The 13,457-nt window shown below is 43.9% G+C and overlaps 1 protein-coding gene across 1 annotated transcript in view; it reads right to left on the bottom strand.

The window, feature by feature from the left end:
* The window catches only part of LOC134080100 (disks large homolog 4), an 88,982-nt gene continuing 75,525 nt past the window's right edge, over positions 1 to 13,457 (bottom strand). The window contains exons 10-20 of the mRNA XM_062536337.1: positions 12,885 to 13,041; positions 10,511 to 10,613; positions 10,147 to 10,261; positions 8,548 to 8,724; positions 7,691 to 7,737; positions 3,659 to 3,709; positions 3,318 to 3,419; positions 2,045 to 2,217; positions 1,203 to 1,315; positions 400 to 491; positions 1 to 107 (exon numbers count right to left, since the gene is read on the bottom strand). Coding sequence (XP_062392321.1) covers positions 1 to 107; positions 400 to 491; positions 1,203 to 1,315; positions 2,045 to 2,217; positions 3,318 to 3,419; positions 3,659 to 3,709; positions 7,691 to 7,737; positions 8,548 to 8,724; positions 10,147 to 10,261; positions 10,511 to 10,613; positions 12,885 to 13,041 — 1,237 coding nt within the window. The remainder of the gene's footprint in view (positions 108 to 399; positions 492 to 1,202; positions 1,316 to 2,044; positions 2,218 to 3,317; positions 3,420 to 3,658; positions 3,710 to 7,690; positions 7,738 to 8,547; positions 8,725 to 10,146; positions 10,262 to 10,510; positions 10,614 to 12,884; positions 13,042 to 13,457) is intronic.

The raw sequence follows: 13,457 nt of genomic DNA, 5'->3' as shown, positions 1-13,457 counted from the left end.
TCAGAGCCTCTCCCTGGTCGCGATCCAGATGTAAGGCCCAGACTGTTCCTCGATCACTGTTTTCACCTGGTGGTAGACCTCCTCGAAGCGGTCGCCCTCTACAACAGCTGCAAGGGAGGCCAAAAAGACCGTCTTTTAGTGAACAGTTTAGGTAACGGAATGCTGCTTTCATTATGGCCAAACGTTTCCATCTAAGGCTGGGAAATTTCATCCGCTAAAAGACTACAAGTTCCAGCTGTCTAGACATTCAAGCTAACATTCAAACAGACCGAGAAAACATTCTACTTTCACAAAGTAATCTTTTTCTTTTTTTTTTTAAACTATACAAATGTCTTTAAAAATTGTAAACAAATAATGAAATGGCATTGTCATCCAAGAAGCTAGGGGGCACTGTCTCACCTGAGAAGCACTCCAGGAAGTCCTGCTCGAGCTTGACAGCGCGGTCCATGCCTTTCCGTGCCTGCTCCTCGGTTAGCCGCGGGTTGAGCTCTCTGGTGGCACGGGAGCAACAACAACGGCAACAAGATCAACAACAGCCTCCGTGTAGCATCACCACTCGACTCAATAGACATAACGAGCTCCTGCCAATCGATCAATACCAATGCTGTGTCATGACAACATGATACTGCAGAACAGCCCATTGAAAGTCTGCCGCTGCTGCTACTGCTGCTGTTGGTGGTGCTAAACAGCAGCATTTCCCTTGGCAGCCTGGGACAACATTAAGCTGGGCGGATGGAGTCGATGGGATGGGAGAGGGCCAAAGCCATCGATATCTCAAAGTTGCGACAGCCGTTGACTTCCATGTTAAAGCCAGATTAGAGCGGTCACGTGGTTAGTGGGTAGCCTTAGTAGTTCCCTTGGTCCCTGGTTTACTACGGGATTGACAGCAGCGATCGCATTAATATTTACGGTAAATACTCAAAAAAAAAAATAATTAAAATTACTATAAGCTGCATTTCCACATACATATATTACTCAATGAAAATGCATTATTATGCACACGACCATAAGTCATGTAGAAAAGTCGTATTATAACACCTGAGATATTCATTCATTCTCAATGAGAATAGTTCCTTTCAACGACCATGACATACCGGCTGTGCTGCCATTGTTTGTACAAGGGAGTCAATGGTAGTGTCGCAACTTTGAGATATCGATGGCTTTGGAGAGGGCTAATGAGGGGGGCGATCGGGGATACTCACAGGACGTTCTCCAGCGACTTGGGCCGCACGAAGATGGCTATGGGATGGAGCTGCGCCGCCTGCAGCCGCCGCACGGCGTTGGCCGACACGTCCAGGATACAGTGCTTCCCCTGCTACTCAGGGAGAGAGGGAGAGAGAGAGAGAGAGAGAGAGAGAGAGAGAGAGAGAGAGAGAGAGAGAGAGGGAGAGAGAGAGAGAGGGGGGGGGAGGTAGGGAAGAGAGAGAGAGAGAGAGGGGGAGAGAGAAAGAGAGAGAGAGAGAGGTGGGGGTAGAGAAGAGAGAGGGGTGGGGAAGGAGAAGGAGAGAGAGAGAGGTGGGGGTAGAGAGGAGAGAGAGAGAGAGGTGGGGTAGAGAGGAGAGATAGAGAAAGGTGGGGGAAGAGAGGAGAGAGAGAGAAAGGTGGGGGAAGAGAAGGAGAGAGAGAGGAGAGAGAGGTGGAGGAAGAGAAGGAGAGAGAGAGGTGGAGGAAGACAGGGACGATAGAGTAAGAGACACAACAGGTTGAGCTAAAGACTAGAGTTTAGAGTTTAGAGTGCCAACGTTTTTTTTTCACTGACAAATGTTACTACAATACATATTACAATTCTATGGTTTATGTGACACTCAACTTGTCCACTTGAGATCCTTCTTCCTCCTGATCTGTGCACTGTAATACTGATGAGGACCGTGCAACATGCACATGTATCTGTCTCTGTGTCTTTACACATGCTACCTGCTCAGCCACCTCTCTGATACTCTGGACACTGGTGCTGCAGACATGTGTGTTGTACTGGCTCTCTCTCACTCTCTTCGTGTGTGTGTGTGTGTGTGTGTGTGTGTGTGTGAGAGTGTCTTTCCCTTACCTGCTCAGCCACTTCTCTGACGCTCTGGACACTGGTGCCGTAGAGGTGGCTGTTGTACTGTCCCGCCTCGATGAAACGATGACTTTGGATGTCCTTCTCCATCTGTTCCCGTGACGACACAAAGTGGTAGTCTCTGCCGTCCACCTCGTACTCCCGCTTCGGTCGTGTCGTATCTGAGCAGACCAATATTAGACCATAACGCAGACCATTACAGACCGATATTAGACCATATTACGGACCATTACAGACCATATTAACCACACTACTGCACTTCTGCGCACTGTGTTCTATTTTAGTAGCTGTTGACTGTCCCCCTGTTTTGCCAGTTACTTTGGATTAAAGGATCAGCTAAATGACTAAATGTAAATAATACTATATACTAATAGATGGGAGATTATGTGCATTTATGGTTCCAGGTGCTGACTCCAGCCCTGCCAGTTCCAATAACGTCACACACTCCGACACCATTCCACTGATCTGTGCTGTCTTAAGAGCTAAAACATGACGTACGGCGCAAATAAAAATGTACGAAGTACATTCAGCACAAATGTGTCACAATGCATTAACTGCATAACTGTGATGACAGAGAGTGTTATTCCTCCCCTGGCGGCAGCCTTGAAAGAGCCGCCATGTATCAGACAAGTATGTGTGTGAGTGTGCGTCTGCGTGTGTGTGTAAGTGTGTGTGTGTGTGTGTGTGTGTGTGTGTGTGTGTGTGTGTGTGTGTGTGTGTGTGTGTGTGTAGGTGTGTAGGCTCACCACACCTGTCGTAACTGCCAGAGAATTGTCCTAGTATGATTTCATGCAGATCAGTATCTATTATGTCTTAACACTGTGCAGTGTGTGCAGTGCACCCATCATGAAATATTCAACTGGTTAAATATGTCGGACTGTTCAGAAAAATGGACTCCTAATGAAACTTGACTTATAAAGTGGAATCAAAAAAAGAATCTAAAATGTGTGTGTGTGTGTGTGTGTGTGAGAGAGAGAGAGAGAGAATGTGTGTGTGTGTGTCTGTGAGAGTGTGTGTGCTTCTGTGTGTGCGCGCGCGCGTGCGCGTGTGTGTGTGTGTGTGTGTGTGTTTGTGTGTGTGTGTGTGTGAGCGTGTGTGTGTGTGTGTGTGTGTGTGTGTGTGTGTGTGTGTGTGTGTGTGTGTTTGTGTGTGTGTGTGTGTGTGAGCGTGTGTGTGTGTGTGTGTGTGTGTGTGTGTGTGTGTGTGAGAGTGTGTGTGGTGCGTGTGTGAGATGCAGTGTGGAGGACTGAGGAACACTCACGAGGCACACAGGAGCCAAACTTGTCGGGGAACTCCGACAACAGGTCGTCGTTTACCCTGTCTTTCACCGGACCCAAAATAATGATGGGCCGCGCATAGTGCACTACAGCCAGAAACAGAGAGAGAGAGAGAGAGAGAGAAAGAAAGAGAAAGAGAGAGAGAAACAAAGAGAGAGGGAGAGAGAGAAACAGAGAGAGAAAGAGAGAGGGAGAGAGGGAGAGAGAGAGGGAGAGGGGTGTTAGGATGACAAAAGATGATCAGACCTTCTGAGCTGAATGTGAAGATCTGTTTGAATGTCCCTTTTGTGCTTTTGCATTGGTGGTGAAAATTGTCTTGGCCCACCTTCAACTTGTGTGATCGTTTCATAACTGTGGCATGTTTCTTCTCTCCCTACTAACACAACACACAAACACACACACACACACACACACACACACACACACACACACACACACACACACAGCGAGAGACAGAGAGAAATGAAAAAAAGAGTTATCTAATTAATAAAAGTGAAAGTGAATAAGTCTGACAGTATTGGGGCGTGATGGGACTCCAGGCTAGGAGCCGTACACAGCAGGCTTACCTTGTGATCCTATGCTGTCTCGACTCCGATCCTGATCATACAGTGAGCATGAGAGAAAGCAAAAGCATCAATATTTTATCACGCTGAGGACACAAACATATCATTAGTTTTGCTAAAGGAACACGCTAGCTTTTAGGGAAAATGAGTTTATTTGCAGTCTACTCTAGAGTTGAGATAACAAATACATATCCTTCTCTAGCCGTTGTGAACCCGGACGAACCTGTTAGCATATTTGAATCTGCTCTGCAGGTCCGTCTGGAAAGGATCCCAATTCAAACTAGAGATGTAATTCCAAGGAAATTACGAGTGCATGAAAATGCAAAAATGATGAGGACTTTTATTTTGAAACAGTTGTGGGTAGAGGAAACAGTTGAACAGGATATATAGTCTTAAGAGAGCCAGAAAGCCTGAGACAGAGAGTTGCTGCCAGGTGGCTTTGAACACCTGGCTTAAGATTCTAATTGCTTAACGACTTTATTGTGATGTCATAATCCAATGTTAAGTCTATGGGAGAAAAAATGTTTTAAAAAATTCATATAAATTAAACGATAAAGTTTTCAAAGATGAAAATTACATAGCTGAAGTCACCTAAGTAAGACCTACGCAGCGCAGTTTGAATGAAGTTTCTACGTCGAACGGTTGAAGCTGAATTGAACGCAGAAAAAGTGTCTGAAGAAGAATAATAATATCGATAATAAGAACTAGAAATGCAATTCCAAGGAATTACCAGTGCATGAAAATGCAAAAATAGATAGATAATGTAGATATGGTTACTAAGGTGTAGCTAGGGTAAACATGGTGGTTGCATAGTTTACAGAGAGTTGATAGTGTGAAGGTAGACAGTTTAAAGATGAAACGTTCCAGTTCTAACTTAACTAATGATTTCTATTCATGTTAAAATGTTGATTAGCTAACTTAGCTAATGATTTCTAGCAGTTACGCTAAAAATGCTTATTATGCTAGCAATGCTAACTTTACTAACAATGCTAACCAGGTTGATTAGCTAACTTAACCGATGATTTCTAGCAGTAATGCTAAAAATGCTAACTATGCTAACAATGCTAAATTTGCTAACAATGCTAACCAGGTTGATTAGCTAACTTAGTTGATGATTTTTTGCAGTTATGCTAAAAATGCTAACAATGCTAACCATGTTAACTAGCTAACTTGCTAGTGAGGACTTTTATTTTGAAACATTTGTTGCTAGGGTATCCATGGTGGCCACTATCAGGAAACAAGAAGTTACTGCAGTATAATCATGTTGGTTGCTATGGAAACGGTCATAAACACTTAATTTTAATGGTTGCTATGTTGGTTGCTAGGTACATGGAGGTTTCATGTAGTTGACTGGAGGCATAGTGGATGATAACTGACAGTTGGAATGGTTGAACAGTTCAATAGTTGAGTAGTTTCAATGGTTAAATGATTTAATAGTGTATTATTGCAGTGAGGACCTTTATTTTGAAACAGTTGTGGACAGAGGAAGTAGTGAAACAGGATCTGTAGTCTTAATGAGATTGTATGCTTAAAGCCTGAGACAGAAGGTGCCTCTCATAGCTTTTACGCGTCCTCTCTCGCGGCAACAATGGGATAGTCTAGCCCTTCTTCTATCTTTCTTTATGTAGATCATTGAGGATCGAGGAGCGAGGGATGACATATAAACGCTGCTTGAGAGGGACCCACAGTAAATACTTTAAAAATTGTATGTAGATAGTCTAATTAATGTTGATAGATAGAATGTTTAATGGATGTTGATAGGCAGATTGTTTAATAGATATTGATTGACAGTTTAATGGGTGGATGAGTGAATGGTCTGAAGAAGATGAATGGATAGAAGGTTGGATGGAATGTGCCTTATATTCTTGTTAAGAGAGACACTGATACAGCTCTCTGAGAGTAGTTGACACAGGTGTAATCAATTTAACTGGCTAGTCTTAAGAGAGCCAGAGTATTCTTAAAGCCTGAGACAGAGTAAATAATTTAAAAGTTGAATGTAGATAGTCTAATTAATGTTGATAGACAGAGAGTTTAATGGATGTTGATAGACAGATTGTTTAATAGATGTTGATAGACAGTTTAATGGGTGGATGAGTGAATGGTCTGAAGAAGATGAATGGATAGAATGTTGGATGGAATGTGCCTTATATTCTTGTAGAATGGAGAGACACAGCTCTCTACTGAGAGTAGTGGATACAGATACAGGTGTAATCAATTTAACTGGCTAGTCTTAAGAGAGCCAGCCTGAGACAGAGTAGATTGTTTAGAAGTTGAATGTAGAGCGTCTAATTGATGTTGATAGGCAGACTGTTTAGAATGGGTGGATGAGTAAATGGTTTGAAGAAGATGAATGGATATAAAGTTGGATGGAATTAGGAGGACTTATTTTGATACTGTTGTGCGCAGAGGATACAGGGGAACAGAATATGTAGTCTTCAGAGAGGAGCCTGAGAGAAACTGACAGTTGGTGCCCAGGTGGCTGACCAGCTGGCGTAACATTCTAATTGCTGCCGTGATGTCATAATGAGCAATGTTAAGTCTATGGGGAAATTGTAATAGTTTTTAATTTATAGTTTAAAAAGTATAAAAGTGACAAAGTTGAAAAGTCATAGCACACCTGTCCTAAGTAAGACCTACGTAACAAAGTTTGAATGAAGTTTCTACGTTAAATGGTTCAAGCTCAATTGCGTGCGTTAGAAGAAGAAGTGGAATAATAAAAAGCCTAGGAAGAACAGTACAGTGCATTTTCATGCACTGTAATAAACAGCATAACAGTAGAGTGCATTTTCATGCACTCTAATGAGCTAACAGGTTAGACTCCCAGGCTAATCCTTCTCTTCATGCTGTATGCAATAACACAGGCCAACTCCATTAGCGATAGCTTATCATAATTCACTGGAAGTGGATTGGAGCAGTTAGCCCATATCTAAAACGGACACAGCGGAAAACAGGCCTTGTCCCGCCATTTTTGAGACGTCAAAAAACGATCTTCTAACTGCTCTATACGCACAGTAATTAAATTAGGGTTAATTAGGTTTTAAATTGATTTGGGAAAGGTAATGTAAATTTAAAAATCCCAACTATCATAAGATTTACTGTCTCATTGTATTCACCGAAAACATTTCCTTCATAGTCACATACATACAGTATATGCCTGCACACACACACACACACACACAGTACAGGTAGTTATACTTTAAACTGTGATTGACGGTAACAGAGCTTTCAGAGGTCAACAGAGCATGCTTAGTTAAAGACTGCACTGGTGAATATTTAACATGGCCACACACACACACACACACACACACACACACACACAGTAACCAGCATAACAATGACACCAGACATGCCTTCTACACGATTTAGCATGCTGATATCTTTTTAAACCTTTATCTCTTATAAAATGAAATATGTATCTGTCCGATCTCACAAGCACACTCTAGCATTGTGAATATTTCAGGCTTTTTCTTCTGGCACTTAAGCAAAATAAAATGTAAAAAAAAGCTAAAGCAAAAAGCTCTCAGTCTCCGTGAGTGTGTATGAAACCACAGACAGCACACACATAATCTTTGGTCAGTTGTCACACATAATCTTTGGTCCGTTGTCACACACTCTTTGATCAGTTGTCCCAAAGACATATTTGAAGGTCATGCAGTAGTTTGCTGATGCATCAGTAGCATTGTGCCGCACAGACCTTCAGCTCGACATGTTAATAGAATCACGCATAATGAGCTGCACAAAAACCGGCTGTACAAAATGGACTGACTGGACAGTACTGGCGAGCGTGTAGAGGCGTACCCTGTCTTTTGACTTGAAGCGAGACCATTCTTTCCTTTCCACCCTGGACGCCGGGCCGCGGAGAGAGACAGGGAGAGGGACAGGAGCAGAGGAGCGAAGCAGTCCCACAGGAAGGCAGCAGAGGAGAGGAGAAGAGGGAAGACAAGAAGCATGTATAACAGAGTGAGCTGTGGAGAAGTGTTTTAAAAGTGTGTGTGTGTGTGTATGTGTGTCTATCTTTGAATGTATGTGTGTGCATGTGTGTCTATGTATGTGTGTGTGTGTGTGTGTGTGTGTGTGTGTGTTTGTGTGTGTGTGTGTGTGTTTAATGTACAGTATATAGATGTACATGTAAGGGAAGACACAGAGGGGCACAGTCCTGCTGACAGTAGGGATACTGTGGAAATCATGCAAAGAACAGGAATAGAAAAAAAAAAAAACACAGCTGAGGAAACGGAAACGCACACACACACACACACACACACACATACACACACACACACACATTCCCTCTCTCTCTCTCTCTCTCTCTCTGTATGTATATACAGTATATCACACACTCAGAGACACACACACACACACACACACACACATTCCCTCTCTCTCTCTCCCTCTCTCTGTATGTATATACAGTATATCACACACTCAGAGACACACACACACACACACACACACACACACACACACACATTCCCTCTCTCTCTCTCTCTCTGTATGTATATACAGTATATCACACACTCAGAGACACACACTCAGAGACACACACACACACACACACACACACACACACACACACACACACACACACACACACACACACACACACACACACACACACACACACACACACACACAGACACACACACACACACACCTCCTCTTGCTGGGGATGAACCCCACTTCCTCTCCGTCTCCCTGCGGGCTGACGCGTCTGGCCTGCCACCACTCCTCGTCGCCGCAGTCCAGCACGTGCAGGACGTCCCCAAACTTGAAGCCTATCGCCTGGCTCAGGAAACCGCAGTCCACCGTCTTATCATAGTCAAACAGCGCTCTGATGGAGAGATGGGGAGAGAGAGAGGGAGAGAGAGAGAGAGAGAGAGAGAGAGAGAGGGAGAGAGGGTGTGAAAGGTAAGCAAGAGAGAGGCGGGGATATAAAGACAGCAGAGAGAAATACATAGAGAAAAGTATACAAAGAGAAACAGACACAGAGAGAGTGAGAGGGTGAGAGAGAGAGAAAAAGGGAGGAAGAGAGAAGTATACAGAGAGAAACACAGAGAGAAAGGTATACAGAGTGAAACAGAGGGAGGAACAGAGGAACAGAGAGAGAGAGAGAGAGAGAACCCCAAGTTAAGTCTGGCTATTACTGGCTATAGTACTGTATGTGGAGCTGATTTCCCCCTCAGGAAGTAGTGTGTGGAGCAGCTGTTCCAGCAGGCCATGGAGGCTCCAGAGCTGTTTATCCTCTCAGTGCCATGCTGCTCACTGGTGACTTCATAATGGGCTAAATTAAAGCGCTAACATCACTCCTGCTATCCTCATGTTATCCTCACTTCCTCTTTCTTATTGTACAGACCCCTCAGGTAGCTGTTTTTTTGGTCAGGCTGAATTCAAGATCAGAGTAACCCAATGTGTGTTGGGTGGCAAATATATACGACAGAAAATCCTCCACAGTCTCTATTTGAACAAATATTCAAAATGTTTTTTTGCTTTTAAAAGGCAGAACATTTTCACCACAACAGATGGCTGCTGTCCCCTGCAGTTTTCGTGCATAGAACAGAATGTCTAATAATGGGCTCTTAGCACTTCCCCTCTAATGTTCTAATGTTCTAATGTTTGTCCCCGTTAATGTTCTAATGTTCTACTGTTCTTCCACTCTAATGTTCTAATGTTCTAATGTTCTTCCCCTCTAATGTTGCCCCAAACTCCCACTCTGTCCCCCGACTTTTACACATGAACATGCAAAAGTAAGAAAAGTGCAACTTGTCATTCTGTACTCCCGCATAAGGGGTTTGTGACATGTGTGGTCTGTTCAAATACACCATACCATATTTGAGGCACATCTTGTGATGGAATCACACCAGGTGCTAAATGTGTTAGTACATCTGTTCCAGAACGTGCAGCTTCTTATAGAGGGTGTTTGAAACATATTGACGAGCGAAAAAAAAAAAAAAGTTCTGAAGCCTACCAAACAGCATTAGCCATCTGCCTAAAGCGTTTGAAAGGTGCCTGGGGTGTGCAAGACTCTGAAGATAACAGGCGCGATGTTCTTCTGTGCTCGTATTCCACTGTGGGAGCTCTTATCATCCTGGCTGAGCTGGTCTGTGTGTGTGTGTGTGTGTACCTGATGTAGAAGCCTCTCTTGGGGTTGCTCCTCAGGGTGGTGGTGCCCGAGCCCATGTGTGTGTGTACCTGATGTAGAAGCCTCTCGTGTGTGTGTGTACCTGATGTATAAGGCTCTCGTGTGTGTGTGTACCTGATGTAGAAGCCTCTCTTGGGGTTGCTCCTCAGGGTGGTGGTGCCCGAGCCCATGCTGCTGTTCATCAGCTGCTCCCGCAGGTCGTGGATCTTCGCCTCAAACCGGCTGTACTCTGGATACACACGGACAAAAAAGAGATACACACACATGGACGCATGCAGACAGAGAGAGAGAGAGAAAGAGAAAGAGAAATAGAGAGATAGAGCGAGAGAGAGAGAGAGTGAGAGTGAAAGAAGATCAGTATTTTGTGCATGTCAACCGAAATGTAATTTTTTTTTTTTTCCAGCTGCTTTGGACAACGTGTCTGCTACACTGTCCCAGTGACATTGACATATTCTAGCGTCCATGCTGTGGGGGTCACCTTCGGGTCTGTACTGGGCGATGATGGTAACAGTCTGTCCGGCGTTCTTCAGCGCTGCGGCCGCCTGCTCGTGAGTGGCGGCCCTCAGGTCCACCCCGTTCACCTGCAGCCGGAACCAGAACCGTTAACACCGTTAGCCCGTTCCGCCGCTGGGAGCTCATCAGTGCTCAACAGCGCTGACTGAGACAGAACACACTCAGCACAAATTCCACAAAACCATCGCCCCCAGCTCCCAGCCCTCACTAACACTACTGCCACTGCAACCAAACCATTAAAACAATCTGTTTTGTGCAGAAAGAAAGTTTAAGATCATTTCAAGGTGATGGCAGGCTACTGCAGTTTATTTAACATGCAGACAATGTGTAATAAGGTCTTTGTAGCGATAGCATCCCTGTTAAGATATTTATGATGATATAATAAAAACATACATTTTGTGCACACACATTACACTCTTAAAAATGGTTCTTGGGGTGCTATATAGAACCATGCAGGCGTTAAAGAACCCTTAGGGGTTCCTTTGATGGACCCTTCAAAATGGTTTAAAAACTGATTTAGGAGTGCCATATATGAAGCATGCAACAGAACCATTTCTGGTTCTACTGTATATAGCACTGTTTTTCTAGGAGTGTGCTCAAACATCACTATGATTAGGCCTACTACTAAAGGTACTATCTGACAGATGTTTTTTCGTCTTCAGATCACATATTCATGGCCATTAACATTTCACATGTTCAGGGTGTGCATGTGCAGGAGAGTGTGTGTGGTGTGCAGGAGAGTGTGTGTGGTGTGTGCAGGAGAGTGTGTGTGTGGTGTGTGCAGGCTGCAGCAGGGCATGTACAGTATGTGTATAATTAATGCAGGCCGGTGCTGAGGAGAGCATTTCTGTGTTTCCTGCTGTTGCAACTCCTGAGGGAATCTCAGAGTGCCGTAATGTGGCCAGTGAAAATAATGTCCGTTAGTTTAGTTTAAGAGTGTGCACACCGGGAAAGGAAGAGTTTGTTGGCTGTGTGTGTGTGTGTGTGTGTGTGTGTGTGTGTGTGTGTGTGCAAGAGCAGTCTGTCTCTCTGTCGCTGGGTATCTATCAAACTTTTTAAACACACATTTCAAACAAAAAATATTCAGTGGAACTGCTTGAAATTTCCACAAAAAAAATAAATAATAAAAATACATGAAAGTCAAACAGGAAGTTAATTCGCTTGAGGACGGCGGATAAACTCCTGATTCTCGCAAGGTTTTATGTGAAGTCACAAATCACATTTGTTAAGATTTCATTACATGTTTCCGCTAAAGTTGCCCTGACAACCTGAAGTTTTAAGCCCACAGCTGTTCTCCACTCCTGCTTTGATTAGGAGAGTGTCCACTCCTCATTTGCATATCATAGCGCATTGAAACCTGCAAAGACACTCATGTCTATTTCAGCCAAATCTTCATAACTGTGCTTAAGCTATGCAAATGAGGTGGATGACAAGCCAGATTCATCTTCAGAATGAAGATGAATAAATCTCTATCTGTCTGTCGATCTCTCCATCTTTTTTATCTTCCTCTCAATCTCTCCCACTGGCTGGGTATCCATCCAACTTTTTCATGCATATTTTGCAGGAAACTGGAAACTGTGCAAGCAATAGAATGGTGTGGATTAACACTCAATTTGCCTTGGTATAATGCGATTAATGTTCATGGAGACAGTTTATTGACATTTGTTGTATTTGTACAGTATCTCCATGTTTCCATAAACGTTGCCCTGACAACCTTACAATTTGATCCCACAGAAATCTTCCCTTGATTAAAAAAAGGCGATTTGTAATGTGATCTACGAGAACCCATCACATGGTGCACTTAAACATCCTTGATTTTTGCTCCATTTCAACCCTCCCTGGTAGAATTTGACAAACTTCAGATTCTGATATCATCCTAGCAACATTCTTGACACAGTCCCCTAGCAAAATCCTGGATACCATCCTCCCAAACTCCCAGATGTTGCTAGGATGGTATCAGAATCATAAGTTGGTAAAATTGCTCCATGTGATGTGAAATGCACACACGTCAGAATTTCCATCAATGCACATAAACTATGCGAATGAGCTACTGTATATTTATGCAGTCACATACTGTATATGTTTGCATGTTTATCTACGCGGACACACACATGTTTTCACACCACTGCGTACATGTTTGTGTGTTTATTTACGCCATGACATACATGTTTGTTTATTTACGCCGTTGTGTACATGTTGGTGTGTTTATTTACGCCATCGTGTACATATTTGTTTATTTACATGCTTGTGTGTATGTTTACATCGTCGTGTACATGTTGGTGTGTTTATTTGCACAGTCGCGTACATGTGTGTGTTTTGATGATGTGTGCGGGACTCACACTCAGGATCTGGTCCCCCTTGCGCAGCTCTCCGCTCAGGTCAGCGGGGCCTCCGGCCAGGATGAAGGAGATGAAGATGCCCTCGCCGTCCTCCCCCCCCACAATATTAAAGCCCAGACCCGTGGAGCCCCGATGGATCAGCACACGCCTCGGGTCTCTGAGAGAGAGAGAGGAGAGACAGAGAGAGAGAGTGAGAGAGAGAGAGAGGGAGAGAGGGAGAGGAGGAGAGAGAGAGAGGGGGAGAAAGAGAGAGATATATATATTATAGAGAGAGATGGAGAGCAAGGGAGCAAGGGAGAGAGGGAGGAGGGGAGAAAGAGTGTGTGTGTGTGAAAGAGAAGAAAAGAAAGGATAAAGTGAGATAGAGAGGGAGACAGGGAAAGAGAGAGAAATGGAGAGGTGATGAGCAAGGGAGAGGGGGAGAGAGGGAGGGGAGAAAGAGAGAGTGCGTTTGTGTGTAATAGAGAGAAGAAAAGATAGAGTGAGAAAGAGAGTGAGAGGGAGGGAGGGAGAGAAAGAGAGAGGGAGGAAAAGAGAGAAAGCGTGTGTATGTAAAAGAGAGAAGAAAAGATA

The sequence above is a fragment of the Sardina pilchardus genome, chromosome 5, assembly GCF_963854185.1.
Source record: "Sardina pilchardus chromosome 5, fSarPil1.1, whole genome shotgun sequence".
NCBI classification, from domain to species: domain Eukaryota; kingdom Metazoa; phylum Chordata; class Actinopteri; order Clupeiformes; family Clupeidae; genus Sardina; species Sardina pilchardus.
Note: the sequence above shows the minus strand (reverse complement) of the source record. Positions and strands in the feature narration are given on the sequence as shown.